This window comes from Marmota flaviventris, chromosome 9 (assembly GCF_047511675.1).
Source record: "Marmota flaviventris isolate mMarFla1 chromosome 9, mMarFla1.hap1, whole genome shotgun sequence".
In the NCBI taxonomy this organism is placed as follows: domain Eukaryota; kingdom Metazoa; phylum Chordata; class Mammalia; order Rodentia; family Sciuridae; genus Marmota; species Marmota flaviventris.
Genome location: NC_092506.1, coordinates 47,554,140 through 47,574,284, shown reverse-complemented (window position 1 = coordinate 47,574,284; position 20,145 = coordinate 47,554,140). Strand labels below are relative to the sequence as shown.

The following is a 20,145-nucleotide window of genomic DNA, read 5'->3' as shown; positions in this document are numbered from 1 at the left end:
TTAAGTCCTGAGGCATTAGTCATTTGTTTTCAGTCATTTAGCAAAGGGACTTTAATCCAAATCTCCCCTAAACCAGGCCAGAACCCTTTCTACTACACTGTGCAACCTTGAAATTGGGAGGGTCGGGATAAGAATTGCAGTCTTGCCCAAGCAGAACAAGGAAAGGGGAAATGCCACACAGAAAGTCAACAAAAAGTTCAACAGCTGTTCATCATTCTTAATACAAAGTGACTGACTCAACTAATCAAGTCCTGTCCTCTTTACATGTCCTATGTGGAAGCAAACAGATTGTGTATACTCAATACATATTAAGCCTTCAACCACTTCAAAGTATAACAAGACCTTAAACATGTTTCCTAAGTCTCCAGCACCAATGAGTTTGAGGCTTTATAAATATCATGGTGAACAAGAAATGCTGTCTTGTCACATTCAAGCCAAATAACAGCTGGACTTTAAAAATAAAATTTTGAAGGCATTTGCCTTTTATATTTTTAATTTCTGTTTTCCTTGCTTATGGTTTTGTCATTCGATTTTGATGAGTGGTTAATACACAGGCACAGCTGCCTCTTTTGGTGACCTTTTCTTCACTGACTCTATGCCCAGGGCTATGAAGAAGGTCTACAAATTGCTTACTAAGTGATATTGTCATTTTCATGACTGGGAAACATCTTCCTGGGAAGCCAGATCAAACAGGGCCTCATTTTCTGGACTGACTTAATTTAGTCACTTCAGAAGCTAGACAGGAGGGTGCTGGAGGAATGGAGCGAGGGCATAACCCCTTATGCTACTCCAAAGCTGGAGGGAGTTTGATTACTCAAGGATGAAGGAAGGGGACCTCCTGAGCTAGAGGGACAGAACTCACCTGCCACCTCAGCTTCCCTAAGGAGCTCTTACTCTGAGTTTTCTGTAGAGTGCAATGAAGTCCTACTCTTCTTGGTAATTTCTCTCAATGATAATAATGTTATATGTATGTACATATTTCCCTTTTACTTTTCTGTCTTCCCTCACTAGTCCATGAGATCCAAGAGGTCAGGGACATATCTATTTTGCTTCCCATGGTTTACCCAGGATCTACTTCAGGGACCTACACACTATAGGCACTCAGAAATGTTGGTTGGTTGCTTTGCGGGACCACAGACTTGTGAAGGAGCAAAATGTATTTTTCATTATTCTGATTCTTCAGTTCCTTATAAGTTTTCCGACTAAGGGAAAGAGGAAGGAGCAAAGTAGACAAAGTATTATGTGTACCTGTTATCTACTCTGACTTTAGTATGAACTGCAACTCCAGCAGGCTTTGCAATCAGCTCGCACTTGAACAGATGCCAGGAAACAGCCTGAAGTCAGCAGAAGGCTGCTCCCCCTCCCAGCAGTCCTCACAAAGGCACCGCACTTCTGTCCATATTAGAGCAGGTAACTTGACTCCATTCATGAACTCATAGTCCCCCAAAAGCACATGAGGTCTCAATGGCAACTCTGGGCAAGCTTCTGAAGGGAGGTTTTCACACGCTTCTTAAGCTCCTGGGCCACTACAGCCCTTCTACTGTTACACCTCAGCAGGCCCTGCTGCTGTGTGTGACGGAGTAACATGAGAGCTGCCTACAGCATGACCTGCTATATTTAGGGAGAGGAAATGGGCCATACTGAGGAAGGTCACAAGGAGTTTGTTCAGAAAAACGAAGCACTGGCATATTTATCAGTACACATAGTACATATAATGGCAGGCTGAAATTTGAGCCTGGCATCAGATCTCAGGTTTATCCTTACTAGCTATATGACTACACCAAGTTACTTAATTATTCTCAGCCTCAATGTTCTCATCTATAAAATGGAAAAAATAATAATGCCTTTTTTGTGGAGTGTACAAAAATTAAATGAGAAAGTGTGTATTTAAAAACATTCTCTGGCATGCGAGTGCTTGATAAATGTTTGCTTAAAAAAAGTAATTAGAAAAATCGGTTTGGATCTAGACAATCTGGGTGTTGAATGGAATTTCCACTGATATTTTTACAAAATATGTTTCTCTACAGTTCAGTTTTAATTTTTTTCTCTTATAATGGTTAATAACTCCATGATTATTAATTTGCCAAGCACAAAATATCAACTTGATTATCAACATTACAGAAAGGCAACTGACTATATTTTTAGCCAGTATACAACTAATTAGGAAACCAATTGAAAAAGGGTGAATGGTAGATTAAGTTCATTAAAGCAAGGGTAAGGTAGTAGAACTCTATAACTCCTAGCCTGTAGCTAGACTAAGTACTCCAAGGTGATAAAAATATTTATTTCATATATATGCACAAATATTTAAATGCTCCACAGTATGATCTTCCAACAAGATTAAAATGAGACAGGCCTGAAACACTTCTTTGAATACTTTCAGGCCAGCTACCATGTCTGTGATGCAGTCAGTTGGTTAACTATGCAAGTCCCATCATTTGGACTCCATGACTCCCTACACAGAGGAAGCTCAACCTTCACCTATAAAACACCTGCACTTCTGAAGGACCATGAAAACATCATGTACTCTTGAAACATACTCTTCAAGGAGGACAAGTATAGTTCTAGTTTTGAGTCCTTACCCCAATTCCTACTCATCTTCCTCTTCCTCTTTCTCTCCCTTCCTTTCTTTTCCTTTCTTTTTGTTCCCCACACCCTCCCTGCAGCACATACACTCCAATCAGAATTTATTTTAACACCTTGCCCTCAGGACTATCATCAAACATTAGCCTCTTCTACTGGTATGAAAAACCTGCCTTCTGGAAACTCTCTGAAGTGCTTCCTAATGTCTCTTAGTGCTTGTGCCAGGGATTTCTAAACTGCCTGGGAAGGCCTGGTTCAGATGCTGCTGTGAAATGTCTTCATGTATTTTCAAGGGATTAGGGTCCTGGAAGAAATCCTGCCAGTAAAAGGGATACTAGTAAGATTCTTCCCCTCAAGCTAAAAAAGGATTTTAGCAGGGACCCAAGATGGGTGAAGTATCGCGTTACTCTGAAGAGAACAAATTAATCTTCCTTGACTGGTGGGACAGATTCTGCCAAAGAAACAGCTAACGGGAAAACCAGTCCCAACTCTGTGATGACACAGTAAATAACCAGGCAACATTACTACCGAAGTGCTGACCTAACCTATAAATTGTACCTGGCCTCCAGGGAGCAATTTCTGCTGATGTGCTGCTTGTGCATTTAAGACAAACAAACAAAAAAGGAAGAAAGGCAGACAGGCATCGATGGTGCTGTAGGTAAACATTCTCAGAAGGTGGCTCTTTCCACCCAAACTTTCAGCAGACTTCAGTGATGGTTAGTGCCTTCAGTGATGGTTAGTGAATGGTACAGGCTGGCCATTCCTAAACAACTGAAAAGTCTGTGCCAAATTTGCTACAAACCAATGTTTAGTCCCCCCAAATGGTTTGACTGCACTAGGAATTACTTGATTTGGAATTAAGAGAAATACAACTCCTCCTTTGTTTCTTCTTTTTCTCCCCCACCCCCTTAACAAGAATGCACTGAGGTGGATGAAACACAGAAGGCTGTTGTTCATTAGAATGTAGAGGGTCTTTTTATTTTAAAATGGCAAAATGGCATCTGGGAGTACTTTGATTGCTATATATTCAGTAATATAGGATCTAGCAGCTTCTCAAAGTCCTCAACTATCATGTATACTGAAGACCAACATTTCTTCTCTTTGCCACAAATCTAGCTGGTGACTCCCAAGAAAGGCCATGAAAATCTTACATCCTCCTCAGACACCTTCAGAAACACACAGAGTCACAGAAAAGAGCTACAGAAAAGATACTCACCCTCTGCATCTTCTGGCCGAGTAAGGTCGATGACACCTGGGCCCAGCTTTCCATCTTCATTTGATTTTCCTGTTAACTGGGGCCCCAAATTCTCAAAGCGCGTTCTTTCCTAGAGGAAAGAATAATCAGAGGCTTATTCTAGCTTCCAAAGCAGCCACTTTTTTCCTTCCAGTTTCTATCTTTCGAAATAGGTAGAACTTGGATTTGCAAACATGGTTTCTGATCCATTTGAGTTCTGAAAAATCTTTTAGGAACCTTCTTGTAATGCCTGATGTGGCACTGAGAGCAGTGACAGCATCTAAACCATAATAGCTTTAAGGAAAGTAAACCTGAAATGGGAACCTGCCAGAGCTGCTCTGCACATCTCTTCTGTATTGGATTTGTTCCCGTAATCTAAAAGGAATGTAATCGAGAGAGTTGAGATACGTGTTCAAAAACTTGAAAGAGCAGTTCCTATTAAAATACACTGCTACATTTAATGGGAGAGGAATTTTCCCACTTATAGATCATACTTTGCATTGGTGTTCCTGGGGAAATACAAATTAGAATTTTATGCACTAGATTTCAAAAATCAATCTCTCAAAGCAGGTAGACTAGATGATGGCATTGAGACTATTGTTTTGCCTATGAGTTTCACCTGTGACTTCCTGGGAACTGAAAAGATGTCACACCCAGCCAGTCAGGAAGCCAGGTAAGTTAAATACCCTGCCCCTTTAGGCCAGAGGAGCTTTGCATGTTCACCCGTTTTCTAGGATCAAGAGTCTGACAAAGCATCACAGCGAACAGAACTCTACAGCTCTCTGGATCAGTGGCAGAGGGCTCATTGACCATCATTAATATGGTGTTCTTGTCTGCAGAAACCCAGCACGTGTCCCCCCTCTCGCCTCCTTTCTACTCTCCAGACTCAAACTTGGCTTTGTGTTATGCTTATGAATGAATGAAACCTTGTTGTTCATTACTATGAAACAATATTAAATGTCATGTCAGCTTGAATTTACAGACATGAAATAGCAGCTTCCAGCTCCGGGAATGGTTTCTGCATGTTATACTTAATGCATTATGCAGCAGTAGAGTGCTGATTGCTGTTCAGTCTATTGTTCAATGACCTAGTTCTGTACTGAGCATGTTCGGCATTAGATGGAAACACTCTGAGTGTTCTCTTCTCTAAGATGTTTAGAAACTTGGAAATATTCTTAAAGAGCAAACATACAATTACTTGATAGAGGCTTTGCCTCATTTGTACAGTCTCACTACATTTGTGCTTTCTAATATGATTATTTTTGAATATCATTATATTTCTATAATTAATTCCCATCAGTCAAATTGTGCAGGAAGTCTTCCAGTTCCCCTTCATCATGGAATTTGTTGAAATCCGTGTTGGAGGAAAACACAGCATAAACCTTGCCTTAATCTAGCACCATTTCCATGAAAGATTTGCAACAAAAATTATAATCATGAATTTGTTGAACTGAGTAATGGTAACTTGTTTTAATAGCAGTATGTGGGGAAACCTCTGAAAATAGGACACTTTTTAAAAAAGACAGAAGGAAAATAAAAACCAAATCAAGTACAGTTCCCTAATATCTTCTTATGCAAAAACACTGTTGCCCAAGAACAAATTAACCCAGATGCAGGACACAACAGAAAGCAACCACAAGCCATGTGGGAGTTTCACACATTGTCAGGGGAAGGACAGCTGCTTTTAATCAGCCAATTCCTATTTTTGAGTAGCACTTCCAGTTGTCATGATGTAAAGAAAAAGAATTAAAGTGAAGATGAGTAGTATCAGGGAAAGCAAAATATTCAACCTTTGTTTTATCACATTGTTTCGCATTTGAGATATTTGCATGTGAATGCTTTCCCTATGTTAAATGCAAAAGGAGTTTTGATGTGACACCTGCAATCTTCTTGGAAGAACAACCTTTAACTGTATTTTTATGGGGGGAAAAACAACTTTCTCTGAAAATCAACAGACCGTGCTACCTATCAATATGCATATTTCAAGTATCTTTCTAGTCATTCATTCTCTTTGATTTTACCAGAAAATATTCTCAGTAAAAAAAATAAAATAAATAAAGTTCCTGAAAGAATATCAATATTTTGACAAGGAAGGAGAAGAGGGAAAATTACATGCCATGGTTTGTAAAATCCTAAGACAACAAAGCTTACATGATGATAATATCTTTTCTTTTATAAAAATGAAGTGCACTCACAATTCAGTAGTATCAGCTTGTTTTTAATCATAACAAAAAACATTCAGAACATTCAACAACACATTCACAGTGTCTTTGAAGTCATACATTTTTCTGACTTCATTGAAAAAAATTCTTTTGCAAAGATACTTTCCCTATAAAATATCAATATTTTGACAGCATAGAAGACAAGGAAGAATATTCCATGAAAAACTCGTTAAACAGGCAGAAAATAAATCAATGATAAAAATTGTTTGGGGCACTGGGTTGCATTTTAAATTTGATAATATTAAGCACTGTGTTTGAGATTAAAGCAGGACTCTGCAAAGCCATGCCCTTTCATATAAATTCCCACCTCGTCTCCCAGAAGATTTTCTTCTTTTCTTCAAAGAATAGCTCAGAATATTTATTTTCCAGCCACATAACCATAAGATAAGAGGGCCTGATGTCTACAAGTTAGGTCTGGGCAGCTGAGCTACGCAAAATTTTACCAATGAGGTTGAACACGAGCCTAGTAAATACAGGATGTGAACATGAACAGAGAGATACTTTAGTTCCAAGAAGTTTAAACTTCTGACCATTACATGCCAATGGGTACGCCCCTACATGGAACAAATATAGACAGTGGGTGGCAAGTTCTTAAGTCCAAATTTCTGCCACACACTTGAACCAGACCTCACAAGGTACATAGCTCCCAAGTAGGATATTTTGGAAACATAAGAAAAATACCTCAATGCTAATTTAATCCTGATACCCCACTTCCCCATCTTTATGTTGAAAGTGAAATGTACATTTTACATGCAGCAATGTGATAAGACACTTACTTATGCATTGTCAGTCACAAACATGCAGTCAACATAAAAGTTATTGAAAAAATTAAAGTCAGCTCTGCCGTGTTGTTGGACTGTTGGCTCTCTAAGTGCTTTGAAATTATGATGTATGAGGTAGATGTTGCATATTAAATAAAGATATTTAAATGATAAAGCCCCCTTTAGTGAGAGCTGATGAATGTTAAATGTTACAAGCCACAAGATGGTAGCATCCATCATCTTCACATATTATCAGAGTCAATGACGGGGCAGCTTCACTGATGACAGATAGACTGCTGCATTATTATCCCTTATTTCCAGAGTCACTGAACAAACCATTCAACTCCTCAGGCATTATTTTTAACTTTGCATTAAATTAGCAACTTTTCCCTCCCTACCATGGCGAGATTGATCAATTACGTCTTTGCATCAGTGGAGAGAGAGAATGGATTTGGGGTAACTAAAAGACCTGAGGTTTGTTTTCATCTAGGGAGAAAAAAAATCTACTTCCTCTTACTTGCAACAAATGTAAAATTGTGATCCAGGGAAAGAACAGCAATGAAACAGTAAGCACACAATAATGGCTTTTCTTTGCACTTAGATAAAAGCTGAATTTTTGATGTGCACAGTATATTTTAATAAAATTTTATATACTATGTTTTATACACTTATTGGCTATTCCATAATAATGTGTGTGCTAACAGTAAAATTGCTCTTAAATTTATGTGTGTTATTTATACGTTCCCACGTAACAATGCTTTTTGTTGTAAAAAATATTCTGTTTATTAATGTAACTTTACAACCACTGCATCCAAGATCCGTGGTAAATTAATGACATTTTTATTATTTTATAGTGTCATTAAATTTTTACTGATCACTCCATCAAACAGAGGCAGTAAAGGCCATAATGTAAACTGGGACACTTAGATCAGGCAGCAGGAAGACATTCCATATAGTCTGAAGAAAACTGCTAGCAATAAATGATATTTATACCATCTTTAAGCATGTGAGAATACTTGGATAAGTTTGGCAAAACTGTTTCAGTAGTAGAGTGGATTGTGTACTTAAATAACAGTTTGCTTGCCAGCGAGACAAGTCTTTTTCAAACCATATGCAAGATGACTGATTGCAGCCATCGCCTAAAAAACAACACACCAACATAATAATGTGCTGGGCACCTTTACTCTGGATTTACCAAAACTGACCAGCCTACACCCTGCCACAAATTCTGTAAACAGGGTCCCTTTTTATATAATTTGAAAGGGGAAAATGGCACATGCTGAGAGAAGCTTTTTTTTGTTGCTTTGCAAATATATTTAATTTAAGTACACATATCTAGACAATGATGGGATATATTTTATGCCAATGGCCCAAATGAGAAGCACTGTACCAACCAATCTTTATTCAAAAGCTTATTTCTAAGGAATTTCTGAATATGGGGTCATTCATAGCAGCCACACAACAAATGATTAGGGGGTCATTACCTATATTGTTGTTAAAATTAGTAAAAAATAATCATCTTGTATTATTTTCATATGTAAAATACATTATAATTAGGATGCTCTCTACATTGCCTCTCTTAAATAAACTTAAATGTATGTTATTAACTAATTGCCAGATATTCTATTTATACAGATAGAAGACAGTAAAAACAAAATTCTATACTCACATAATCATGGATTTAGTAGTACCTATCTTCTAACATGGAGAATTTAGTATGATTCTTTTTAAGTAAACAATATTTTATTGTTACATACCTAAATACACATTTAAATATTAAAGACTTTCCCAAAACTTTCAAATTTGTAATAAGGAATTTTGTAGGAAAGATTAATACTGAAATCCCATAACGTTTTTTGTGTACTCCTGAAGCAGAATTTTTGAGAAATAAAAAATACGTGTATCATGAATAGAAATTCTGTAAGGCCACCACAGATAGTGTTTTCAGATAGTGTCTATCCTCAAAGTTTCAACTCTATCTAAGTTATTGAGTGCTTGCTGAATGAAGTCTTATTATTTTCATACCAGCTCCAAACTTCAATCTTTCTGGACATCTGATTTCTACTTGTATATTTTAGTGGATCTCTGACCCAAGAAAATGCTTTCCTAAATTAAAAGGAAAGACTTCCCTGCAAAAGCAGCATTCCCCTTACCCAGTTTCCTTCCTGTCCTGTGTTTATGTCAACGCCAACTGGCCAGCACAATTGCCTCACTACTTTCCTTGTCCTTCTCTGTCTAGTCAATCATCCAGGGTTGCTGATTTTCCTTCTACAGAGCTCTTGCTGTGGTCCCTCCCCTTGATGCCTTTCTGCCATCTCTAACTACCTGAGCAGATGCCTTCCAGTCCACATACCAAACTCATGGCTGCATTTTCCTCTAATCTACCTGCACTGTCCTCCTCAGTTGATCTCCTCACACACCTTCCTTATACTCCTCTACTTCATGTCTCTAATTCAGAACTTTTCAGAGCTTCTTATTTGCTACTACATTTCAGCCACCCCCCAGCTTTTAAGATACTATGTTAACAAATTAGAGATTAATTTAAGATACTATGTTAACAAATTGGCTCATGTACACTGCCAAGTCTACCCCAGCAATACCAAAAGATTTTACAAGCCAGGGACTATATCTTAGACCATATCTATATCTATATCTATATCTATATATCTATATCTATATATATATCTTACACAGTGTTTAGTATTAGTGTCAATAAATACTTGCAAGTTTATATAAGGCCACATAATTTATTTATCTACAAAAATCAAAAATACACTGTATAAGAGAGATCCCAAAAGGATCAAAAACTACTAATTTTGTAATTTTTAATGGTTATAAAAGACATGTTTAGACTCAACACTCCACACTGTATTGGTCATATATCTAAGCAATAATAATCAGAAAAAGGAAATCTAGAGAAACACCTTAAATATTTTACAAGAGAGAGAAATAACTTTAAAAGACTGCAATAGAAAAATGCATTTGATTATATGACTTAATGTGAATCCTAACTTGGAATTTCTGCAGGTAAATACTTGCATCTTTGCTTAAGTCTTTGAGAAACACTAGTCAAAGAGACATCACCTACCATAAAGGCATGGTAGATTAATACTGAATTTAATACTGTTTATAAAACAGTATGCATTTCCAAATAAAAAGTTTTGTTTGGTTTGGTTTGTATTGTTTTGAAAGCAGGACAATGACACATGATTTGACCAATACTCTGTCTTTTACTCTGAAAGACATGCTCTAATTCCTTGCTCTGGACATATTTTGCCATGATGTGATTCTCATGAGATGTTATTTAACCACATGTTTGGTTTCCTTTTTATTGCCTCAACAAACTGTCACTTTATCATTCTTTATTTTATATTCTTTATTTTACACTTAATAATTTAATGAAGGATCAAAAACTGTAGGCTTTATGTTGGAAAGCAACCACATCTGCTTTTTAAAAGGTGATTCTTTTTGGAGGAAGGTATTTTAGAGGCATTGGAATTTACTTTCATAGTGACATTTTGATGGTTTCAGAGTCAGTAATCATGATAATAAAGACTCTGGCTGGGAGAAATGAAGTTCATTATTGAATCTCATTGTTAAATAACATTTTGTCAGCCCAAACTATTAATTTGTCTGGCTCTTAATACATCCTTAACACTAAAATTGTGCTAGGACTCATGATGTAGCTAAGGGCTGAATTTTCCAACAGTGTTTTGCCCACAGAGCACAAATGCACCTTTCAACTAGTGGTTGGCTAGGGTGCCACTTACAGATAAGCTGCCGATACAAAGGTCTTTCCAACGAGTATTTTTACCTCACACCAATGCTTCAAGGAAAATACTACTCTTGCTATTAATTTTATAAGGAAAAAATGTGAGGCTCAAAAAAGTTTCTATATTTTTATTTAAGTCATTTAAACAAAATTTGGGTAGGTATTTGTGCTGAGGTGAATTGAGAATCATAACCCTACAACTTACTTACCATGTGATCTCTCTGAGCCCATTCCCTCATTCATAAAATGGGATAGAAAATGCTCACGCTACAGGGTTGTTAATGATTAAATGAGAGATTGCATGTGTGAGTGCCTTGCAAAAAATAAAGCAATTCCTAAAATATCCACTTCTGCTAAATATACTATTTAGTATTTACTAAATGTTTCAAAGCTAAACACTAATGAAGATAGTGTCCTGATCCAAAGGCCAATATCCATTTTCCTGCCAAAATGGAACTATATAATCAAAGATGCATTCCTTTAGTCTTGGCTGCTAAGGATCTCACAACTAAATTCAGATCTCAACCCTACTAATCATGTAGTAGCTGGATCTTGTTATTGTCTACTTTTTAGTTCTCAAAAGTTCCCCACCCATGGTAAGAAACAAGCTTGTACGGATAGCTTGTATGACCTTTGATGATCTGGTTCCTGCTCCTCTTTTACTAGCTTCATGTTTTACTCATTCCAGTTTATATTCCCTATTCTGATAAAATGGAACTTCTTGAAGTTTCCTGAATGTGATATTCCACAGCTCTGTGTAATTCCATTTACAATTCTTTCCTCCTAGAATGCTTTGCCCTTTCTGATTCATCACAACTAGTCCTTTTTAAGCTCCACTAAAGCATTTTTTTCTCAACAAAATCCTTTGTTGACTTCCTTTCACCAGTCCCAGGTAGGACCTCTCACTCCCTTCTTTTGTCCCAGCATCATATTACACTTATTAAAAAGTATATTACAATTATTTATTTATATTTCTGTTTATATGGCTCCTTGATTTGTTCTGAAATGGCAATGTCCATATCTTATTATCTTCACATCATAAGTGCCTCTCATGAGGTATTAATTTAGGCAGTTTAGAAAATAAATCCTGATAATCCTGGTAAAATTATTTCCCTCCCTTCTTTTCATTTTACTTTTAGATACAATGAAGTTAATTTTCAGATCTTTATAAAAAGCAGTGAAATATGATTGAAAGATAGATAAATATAAAGAAGTTATGCAAGTAAATGAAACAATAAAATAATCTCCTGGTCAAGGATGGTGTAGTAGAGAGATACAGGAAATCTACCTTATTTTTATTATATGAAAGTAATTATTTGTAAGTGCTTTGCCTTTCCCTAAGACTTTTTCCCTAGAATTTCAACTGCCCGCCCCCCATTTTCCCTTGAACATCTCTTGTACTGCTTAGTAATTCACTTTTTAATTTAAAAATGCCAATATATTATGAAAGGACAACAGAATAAACTTAAGTAAAATAATATTGATTTCAGTTTAATTCCTCTTGAGAAATAAGAAATAAGAGTTTTCCTAGGGAAACACAACAGAGAAATAAAGCATTTGGTCAAACAGGGGTGGGGATCACAAGTGTTTGAGGATATACAAGCTATTCAAAATTAGCTGTTTTTGGCTGAATTGTGTCCTTCAAAAATTCTGAAATTGAAGACCTAACCTCTAGTACCTCAGAATGTGACTATATTTGGAGACAGGGCCTTTGAAGAAGTGATCAGTTGCAATGAGGCTGTTAGGATGGGCACTAACTCAATCTGACTTTATAAAAGGAGGAAATTTGGACACAAAAAGAAACCCAAGGGATGTGTGTACACTGAGGAAAGACCATACCAGGACACAGAAAATAGATGTCTATATACAAGCCAAAGAATGAGGCCTCAGGAGAAACCAAATCTACTGACATTTTGATCCTGGACTTCCAACTTGCAGAACTGGAAGAAAATAACTTTCTGTTCTTTAAGTTAAAATAAACTTCTGTTCTTTAGGTTTCCCAGTTTGTGGTATTTTGTTATGATAGCCCCAGCAAACTAGTAAAATGGTAGCTACATCTCCTATAACCCACACAAAAAATTCTTGCTGCTGGCCAAAGATTATCAGATAATAAAGCAGCAAATTTTGGAGATGACATCCTAGTAGATTCTCTGGAAGCTTTTGCCACTAGGACCTAGTAGTGGTTCTATCTGTTGAAATTTCTATGTCTGTATTTATGTTTGTACGTATGTATGTACATAGGTAGGCGTGTATGTATGTATGCAAGTATCTACCTACCTACCTATATATGATTCTTCAAAAGAGAAAGTTCTTGCTTAGAAGGAAGGAAGACTTGCAAGGGCTTGGCAAGTTTTCCAAAACCAGAAGACTTATACTTGAGGCATGAAAAAGAAAAAATAAAGACTAGCATAAGCTTCTCAGATTTCCTCTCAACATACTGATATATGCCACTAGATCTTAAGCTCCTTGGGGGAGGGAAAGTGTCTTATGACCCTCCCTATCCCCAGCTAGCACTGTGCCTGGCAAGTGAAGAAGCAGGCAGCACAGGCCTACTGAAATGAACTAATGTCTACAGAGCTTCTTGTGGATATGTTTTATGGAACTTTCAAAAACATTCTCAAATGATGTATGACAAGTTTCCCTTAGGATTTGAAGAGTACACCAAACTAAGCAAGTTCTGTCTCCACAACCCTGGCAACGAGATCATCCTGTACATATCCTATAACACACACTTAGACTCTTGTCATTGGCCATCAGATGATAAATGATACAGTAGCATTAACTCTGAAGATATGAGAACCTTTTAGCCATGGGAATCACTGAATTAAATTAGTTTCATCAGGATTATAGTGCTTACTGAACCCCTTTAACCAAATGCCTTCTGTCTCATTCATATGGTTTTAATATGGTTTTAACCAATTGCAAGGTTATTTATAAGTTTGCAACTCCCAAGTAGAGTTATAAAGCATTCAGATTTAAGCAAATCCAGTTGTGTGGCAGCCCAACTCCCACTTATATGTGGTTTCAACTTTTTATTCGTGTATAGAGAGGCATGATGCAGATTTGTTCCTGCATATTCTCTGGTTAACTATTTGCTTCAGTAACAAGTTCACAAGAAGTTCCATTGTAAAATTATACAAACACCTATTAAAACTGAATACATGATTTAAAAAATGGAGAACTTTATCTCCACGTAAACCACCAAAAAGACTTTGTTATTCTAACATTTACCATATGAAAAAAAGTTATCACAATAAAATTAATGACCAGTTAAGTAAATGTCTTTGTCAAAAAAAAAAAAAAAAAGATATCCTGGGAATTCTACTAGTTCAGAATCTAGGCAACTTGATTTCCAATATCTATTTAATTTATGATGCATATTTTAAAAATATTGTTTGTGGAAACACAGGTACAATTAATTCAAGTTGAAGAAATCAAAGCTATATAAACCAAAAGAATGAATATTTTCTCCAAAAATATAACTATTTCAATTTTATCTGGCAAACTGATAATTTGGAAGATTTTTTTTTCTTGCAGAAACATAAACATAAAAGGTAGAAAAATGTAAAACATTACCACCATGCATTTGTTGTAATTTATGAAATGTATAAATAAATCCCCTGAGATTCTCCTATAATTTAAAGAAATATGTTACAAAAATAACATATATCTTAAAGAAGAAAAATCAGGAAGCTTCAGTGCCAGGAGGAAATGTAAAAGCCTCTTCATTCAGAGCCCTGAGCCTGGAAGGTTAGGATGCTTACCTGAAGCCCTGAAGCCACGAGTAAATGGACCCAGAACATGCCTCAGCCTCCAGATCCCAGTCCTACTTCTTTCACTGAGTCACTCTGTACTCTTACAAACTATGCTAGTCCCCATTTACCTCATCTATGAAATGTGGGAGTTAAATTAATTTGTCTCCATGGTTTCTTCCAGTCCTAAAATTTCATGATTCTATGATACTTGACTTTTTGCTCTCAGATCTACACTGCAGCACACACTAGCAAAATCACTTTGCCATGTCATAAAAAATTCTTGAGTGATTATTCATATTCTCAAGGAAAGCACTAAAAAATAATCCATTTGTCAAATAAGCCAACCAAACCACAGTCACACTCTGCCAGAAAGCATTTATTTACTTCTGAAATTCTGTCCCCACTATAGGCAAAAGCAATTGAAGGGAAGGGACATAGCAGCAGAAAGGCAAAGGAAGGAAAGGAAAAACCAGAGGGAAATTGTATTAACCTGAATTTGGTTTAAATATGCCTCCACATCCCTAGTTTGGTATTCGCTATGGAGGTATGCACACAGAATACATCCCTTTTTAATTTGTAAGAAAAGTAACATGAGTGTAAACATTGCTGCTAAGAAGAAGGGCCTCTCTTCAGTGAAAAAAAAGTGATTAACTCCTTAAAATTAAGATTTTGCATATTTTATTATCTTCTTTCTAGGAAAAAGGAAGTACTAATAAGGTCAAAGGAAGTCACAAATGAATTTTCAATAAAAAATAAACTTAACCCTGCCTGATTGTGGAAGTGTTTTTTTTTTTTTTTTAAAGATTGAGTAAACTAAAAATTCAGAAACTATGCTTTCATTTCATAAAAATTTTTAAAAAGTCCTTTGGAAATTGACAATTTTAAATGAGTTTAAAAGAAGAAAATATTTTGGAACTCTATTCAAAATAATACTTCAATATGGCAACATTACAAAGGACAAAAGATAGTGTCCAACTGTGGTGATATGTGTTAATTTTATGGTTTTCTAAAGATGTGGGAGATCTGATATCAATTACAGTATAATTACCATTACTTCCAACAGAGTTAACATGTAGTTACCACAAAATAACATACAATTAACTGGTGTCACATAGTACACCAGACTAAATAAGATACAAATTAAAAATTCCTGAATATAGCCATAATACTCTCTTATCTCTTAAAAAATTAAAATTAAAATAAAATAACTTTTCTCTGATAATGTCATAGCCTTTTCAGGAATTAGTATAAGTATTTCAAAGGGAAAAAATCCAAGACATGTATGTTACAAAGCATAATTTTTAGGTACACGACAAAAACTCTGCATAGGGAGATGATAATTAACAAAAATTTTAATTTCTTAAACTAAAGCTGAAGTAAGCAAAATTATATTTTACTTTCTTTTTTTAGTTCCTGAAAATTAAATAGCATCTCTATTTCAGAAGCAAATTTAATAATGTTCTTGGTTTTTCCTAACACCTAATTTCTTTTGCTGTATTTAGCAACACTGGATGAAAGCTTGCTTTAGTGTCTCAATGAAGGGACACAGAAATGAGGAAGGTCAGACCAGGCAGGGAGCTTACACACACTGGTTATTTGCTATGTGAAATGGGAAATCACGTCTCAATCTGAGTAATTTCCTTATTAGTAGGTGAAATGAAGGGACAAGAATGCTATAGTTCAAAAGAAAAAAAGAATGCTACAGTTCAGTTTGAACAAGTCAAATTTCTTGTTGGAATACCTCAAGTCAGCAACAATGACACGGGATGTCTCTTCATGGTGCATATGAAGGGGGCACGTGTGGAAAAACATACATGCCGAACACACATCTAGGTTTAATTAGAAGAGAACTGAAAATGGCAGAGTGCAATGCTGTGAAGTGGATGAGAGGACAAAGGGAAAGTAGCTGTATTTAAAATATGGCTACGGTGTATCTGCTATATCCATTTCAAACATCTGGGCTTCCAATTATTTATTGAACTTGTGTAAGAGTTACTTGGCAATACTGCAAATAGTTATAGAACAGGAACATGCTAACTGCTTTGTAAAATAACATCAGGACTGAACTTTTGCTAAAATCTTGAACAATGTGAGTAAAAACTGCTATGAGATTATGATCTTTTAGTGAATGTGTGAAAACCATGAAGATGTTATCATGCTAAGAATAGATTTTGTAAATTGCATGCTAATTAGTATAGGAGAAAATATTTTATTAGGAATTTGAATTTTGCATATTTTTGAAAAGTTAGTTAATTTCCTATATCTGACTCTTCCTTTTTTGTGTGATATCCACATACTTACTTGAGATTAAATGAGGCCACTTTTGTAAAAGGCTTCAAATCTTGTTTGAAGATTATATAAGCACATGCATATTTCCTTAAAGCTTTCAGGGCAATTGGTTCCCCATGTAGTCAATACTTTTTCCCCTCTGAATATGAAGCTCAGGAATAGATGGTATCATTCTTGTACCTAGTTCCACATTTCCTCTACTAAATTCATAACCCTTTGTTAGACTCCAAGGGAAACCAAACTTGTTAGGAAGGATGAGAACAGAACAATGATGAGTATGTCGTTATGCCTTGCTATTTCCTATTGTTCCCATATCACTGCTGCATTCCTATGATTATTGCAGTCTTTAAAAATGTGCTGATCATTGTGTGTGTTAAACAACACTATCAACCCAAGAAACTAATATTCCAAATAGAGTACAGTATGCCTGTGATGTAAATGAGGTATGGGCTTTACACCCATCAGCCATTTGTCATCAGAGAGGCTGCAAGCAGTGCATGGGCCGAGTGCTTATTATTCCCTTTCACTGTGTCTATAAATGGCAATAATAGACAAGTAAATATAAATTGAAATCACCTGTTTTCACAACTGGCTAATTGACACAAACTTGAAGTATTTCCAACTTAAAGTACGTTTGAGTAGAGCTTCTTACTCATTGTATTGGGGAGAAATAGCTGTCCTCTGCACATTCAGAAATTACAAATTGAAATGCAGTATATAACAGGCCATGACAATGAGGGTAGAAACTGAACCAACTTTGTTTCTCAATTACTCAGAGTCAATCTTCAGCTTCATGTTCAGCAATTTAAATATCAAGATGATAATAGCATTGAAGCTGAATTTATGACTTAATTCATATATTAGAACTTCCTATGATAATTCAAGTTTGAGAACCAAATACTAAGATATTTTAAACAGTAGAATCTGAATTCCTGGTCTAAAATCATGTAATTAAATGTGGGAGGCCATCCTCGCACATGATTTGAGTTGCCTCCCTGGCTGTGAGAGGCGCTTAGACACAGCGGTGTCAGAGCCTTCCCTACCCTGTCCCAGGTACAAGGGCTTGTCCGTGCAGAGGCGTGCCTGGCCACTGACCTGAAGATCCAATCGTTGGCCCTGACCTTAGGATGCTGCCCCCCTTAATTTTCATTGGATGGGATTTTTCCTTCAATTTTTTGTTCCCCAATAAAAGCTCACTCCCTGGCATGCACTCCCTCTCTCACTAGCCTCTTCTGTAAACCTTGCCACCGCATTAGGTGGCTGGAGGCGGGAGCTAGGAGAAGCCCTCTTGGAGCTGGGAATAAAAGTAATGAGAGTCTGTCTCTTTAATTTTAAAACTCACTAGCAATTTTTTATGCATCCAACCTTCTTTTATGAAGCTCACGCGCTGGTCATGTGGCAGAATTAAACAATGTTCAATATAACTAAACAATTGTTCCTCCAGAATTCGAAATGGTATCTAGCTAGACCACAGGTCATCTACATGAAATAAAAGCAACTCCTCTAAGGGCTCTAACAAAGGACCACCAGTAAACAACTACAAGTTTATTCCTAAAGCTTGGATAACGGTTCTCCTGGTCCTCTATTTTCTGCTGAGTCCAGGAGAAAATTAGCCAGAATAGGTTATGAGGCAGGAAGATTGTTCAGTCAGTTCCAAATATTGTCTAATGATACTTACCTAAAATGGATTTGCACAGTCTCAAAAAAACCGCAGTTATTCATAGAGCAAACAACTTCCCATGTGAACATTATAATTATCAGAGTTTTAAAATCTTTATAGAATTTGCAGTGATTCTTTCAGACCAATTAATGATATAAGAAAGTCCTGAATATAATGATACTTAAACATGATATAAAAGTTTAAGAATGTAGCTCTTATTTAACTCTTCCACAATATTTGATATGAAGGAAAGCAAAATCAAAAAAGACTAAATCTGCTTTTTACTAATTAAATAAAACATTCAAATTTATATTATGATCAAAATTTTTCTTTTCTCTAGGTGAGGTGATGACCAAACTAAAAGCAAAAACAACCATCAAACAAAAAGCCTCATAGGGCCAGCTAGCCTTCTTGCCCTGTATCAGACCTGCATGTTAAAATCTGCCATTTAAATAAGGCTTCAGGTTGTGGACTGTGGTCTCTTATTGATAATCCAACATAAAGGGCTAGATTATTAGAATGCTCAGACAAAATAAACAAGTCTTAATAAAATCTACTCAGGAACTACTTGGTTTGAAATATTAGTTTTTCCTTGAAGACCAGTTACTCTGTCTGAAGTGTTCACATTTGCACTCTCAATTTTTTTAAACTTCATGGTCATATACTTTGCCTTCTGGATAAACTGATTTAACTGTAAACTTCATCCTTTACTATGGCTTATACTTGAAGATATATCAATATTTAATATTCTCTAAAACATACATTGTTTTTAGGTATTTTTTTTATCTCATTAAGTTATCTTTTAATATTAGAGTTTGAGAATATGATTCTGGAAAACCAGTTACAAAGTCACGTGAAATTCATTATCTCAATTTTTTGATCTCATTGTATTGTGTTGATCAGGAAATCCACCTATGTTTCTCAAATTCTCAGACCTCTGCCATTTCTTTGAGAGAATACAAATGCCTGCTTAAATTCCAAAGATCTTGGGTACAACAGATCTGATTTACTTAAAATAAGACTTCATTTCTTCTTTCTATAAACTCTCCTTTCCTTACTACCCACAAAGATGATAAACCAAAAAATTGTTTTATTCATGGAAAAGTAGTGAGGACAGGCTACGTATTTGTGCTGCTGGCCTAATACAGCTTTGAGTCTTATGATTCAATGACACAAGAGCAAGATGGCACACAGCATAAATTTTCCCTTCCAAGCCAAGTCATTTACAGTGATCCTCTGCTCCACACATCAAAATTTGGCCCATGTTCAACCATGGTGACTATCAACATTATATAAACTATAAAGTCTTTTCTATATCTCCTATGTAAAGCATAATCTATTGAGTCCACAGTATATACTGAAGCATAGTAAGACAAGAGGTTTCCCCCCAAGATCCCACAGATAATAACCTATAAAACAGGTTTCCAGATTCAAAATCCAGGCTGAATTCCTTTTAACTTTGCATGACTGGATTCATGAGACTTAACTCAGTTTTAGGTAAAGGTCATGAAATCAGGAAGCCCAGGGTCCATGCTTGCTTCCAAAGCTTTGCAAGTCAGTATCTATTTTATAAAATTAACTTTCTGAAGCTATTAAAGTCTAAGACTTTTCTGTGTAGCCATAAATAAATAAAATGAGCATTAGATTCTGAATGAATTTGCACTGGTTGTCTCTCAATGCCTGTGCTGTCTCCTTCATGAATGGTGATTCCTATGCAGTTTCAGAGGCCCTCTCACAAGAGCTGTGCACCCAGGAGCTCCTGTGACTACTAAGGGAGAAGGATGTCTTACATGCTAGAGCTCGGCTACTGAAGACTCTAGGAACAGTAGCTACCTCTTCCAAGTGGAACAGTTCAGAGAAAAATTATCA

At 36.1% G+C, this 20,145-nt stretch overlaps 1 protein-coding gene across 6 annotated transcripts in view; it reads right to left on the bottom strand.

Annotated features, from left to right (window-relative positions):
• Nucleotides 1–20,145, bottom strand: part of Sox6 (SRY-box transcription factor 6) — a 577,529-nt gene that overhangs the window by 39,621 nt on the left and 517,763 nt on the right. For all 6 annotated transcript variants that reach the window (XM_071616371.1, XM_071616370.1, XM_071616368.1 and 3 more), the window contains one exon: nt 3,800–3,908. In XM_071616371.1, the coding sequence (XP_071472472.1) occupies nt 3,800–3,908 (109 nt within the window). The remainder of the gene's footprint in view (nt 1–3,799; nt 3,909–20,145) is intronic.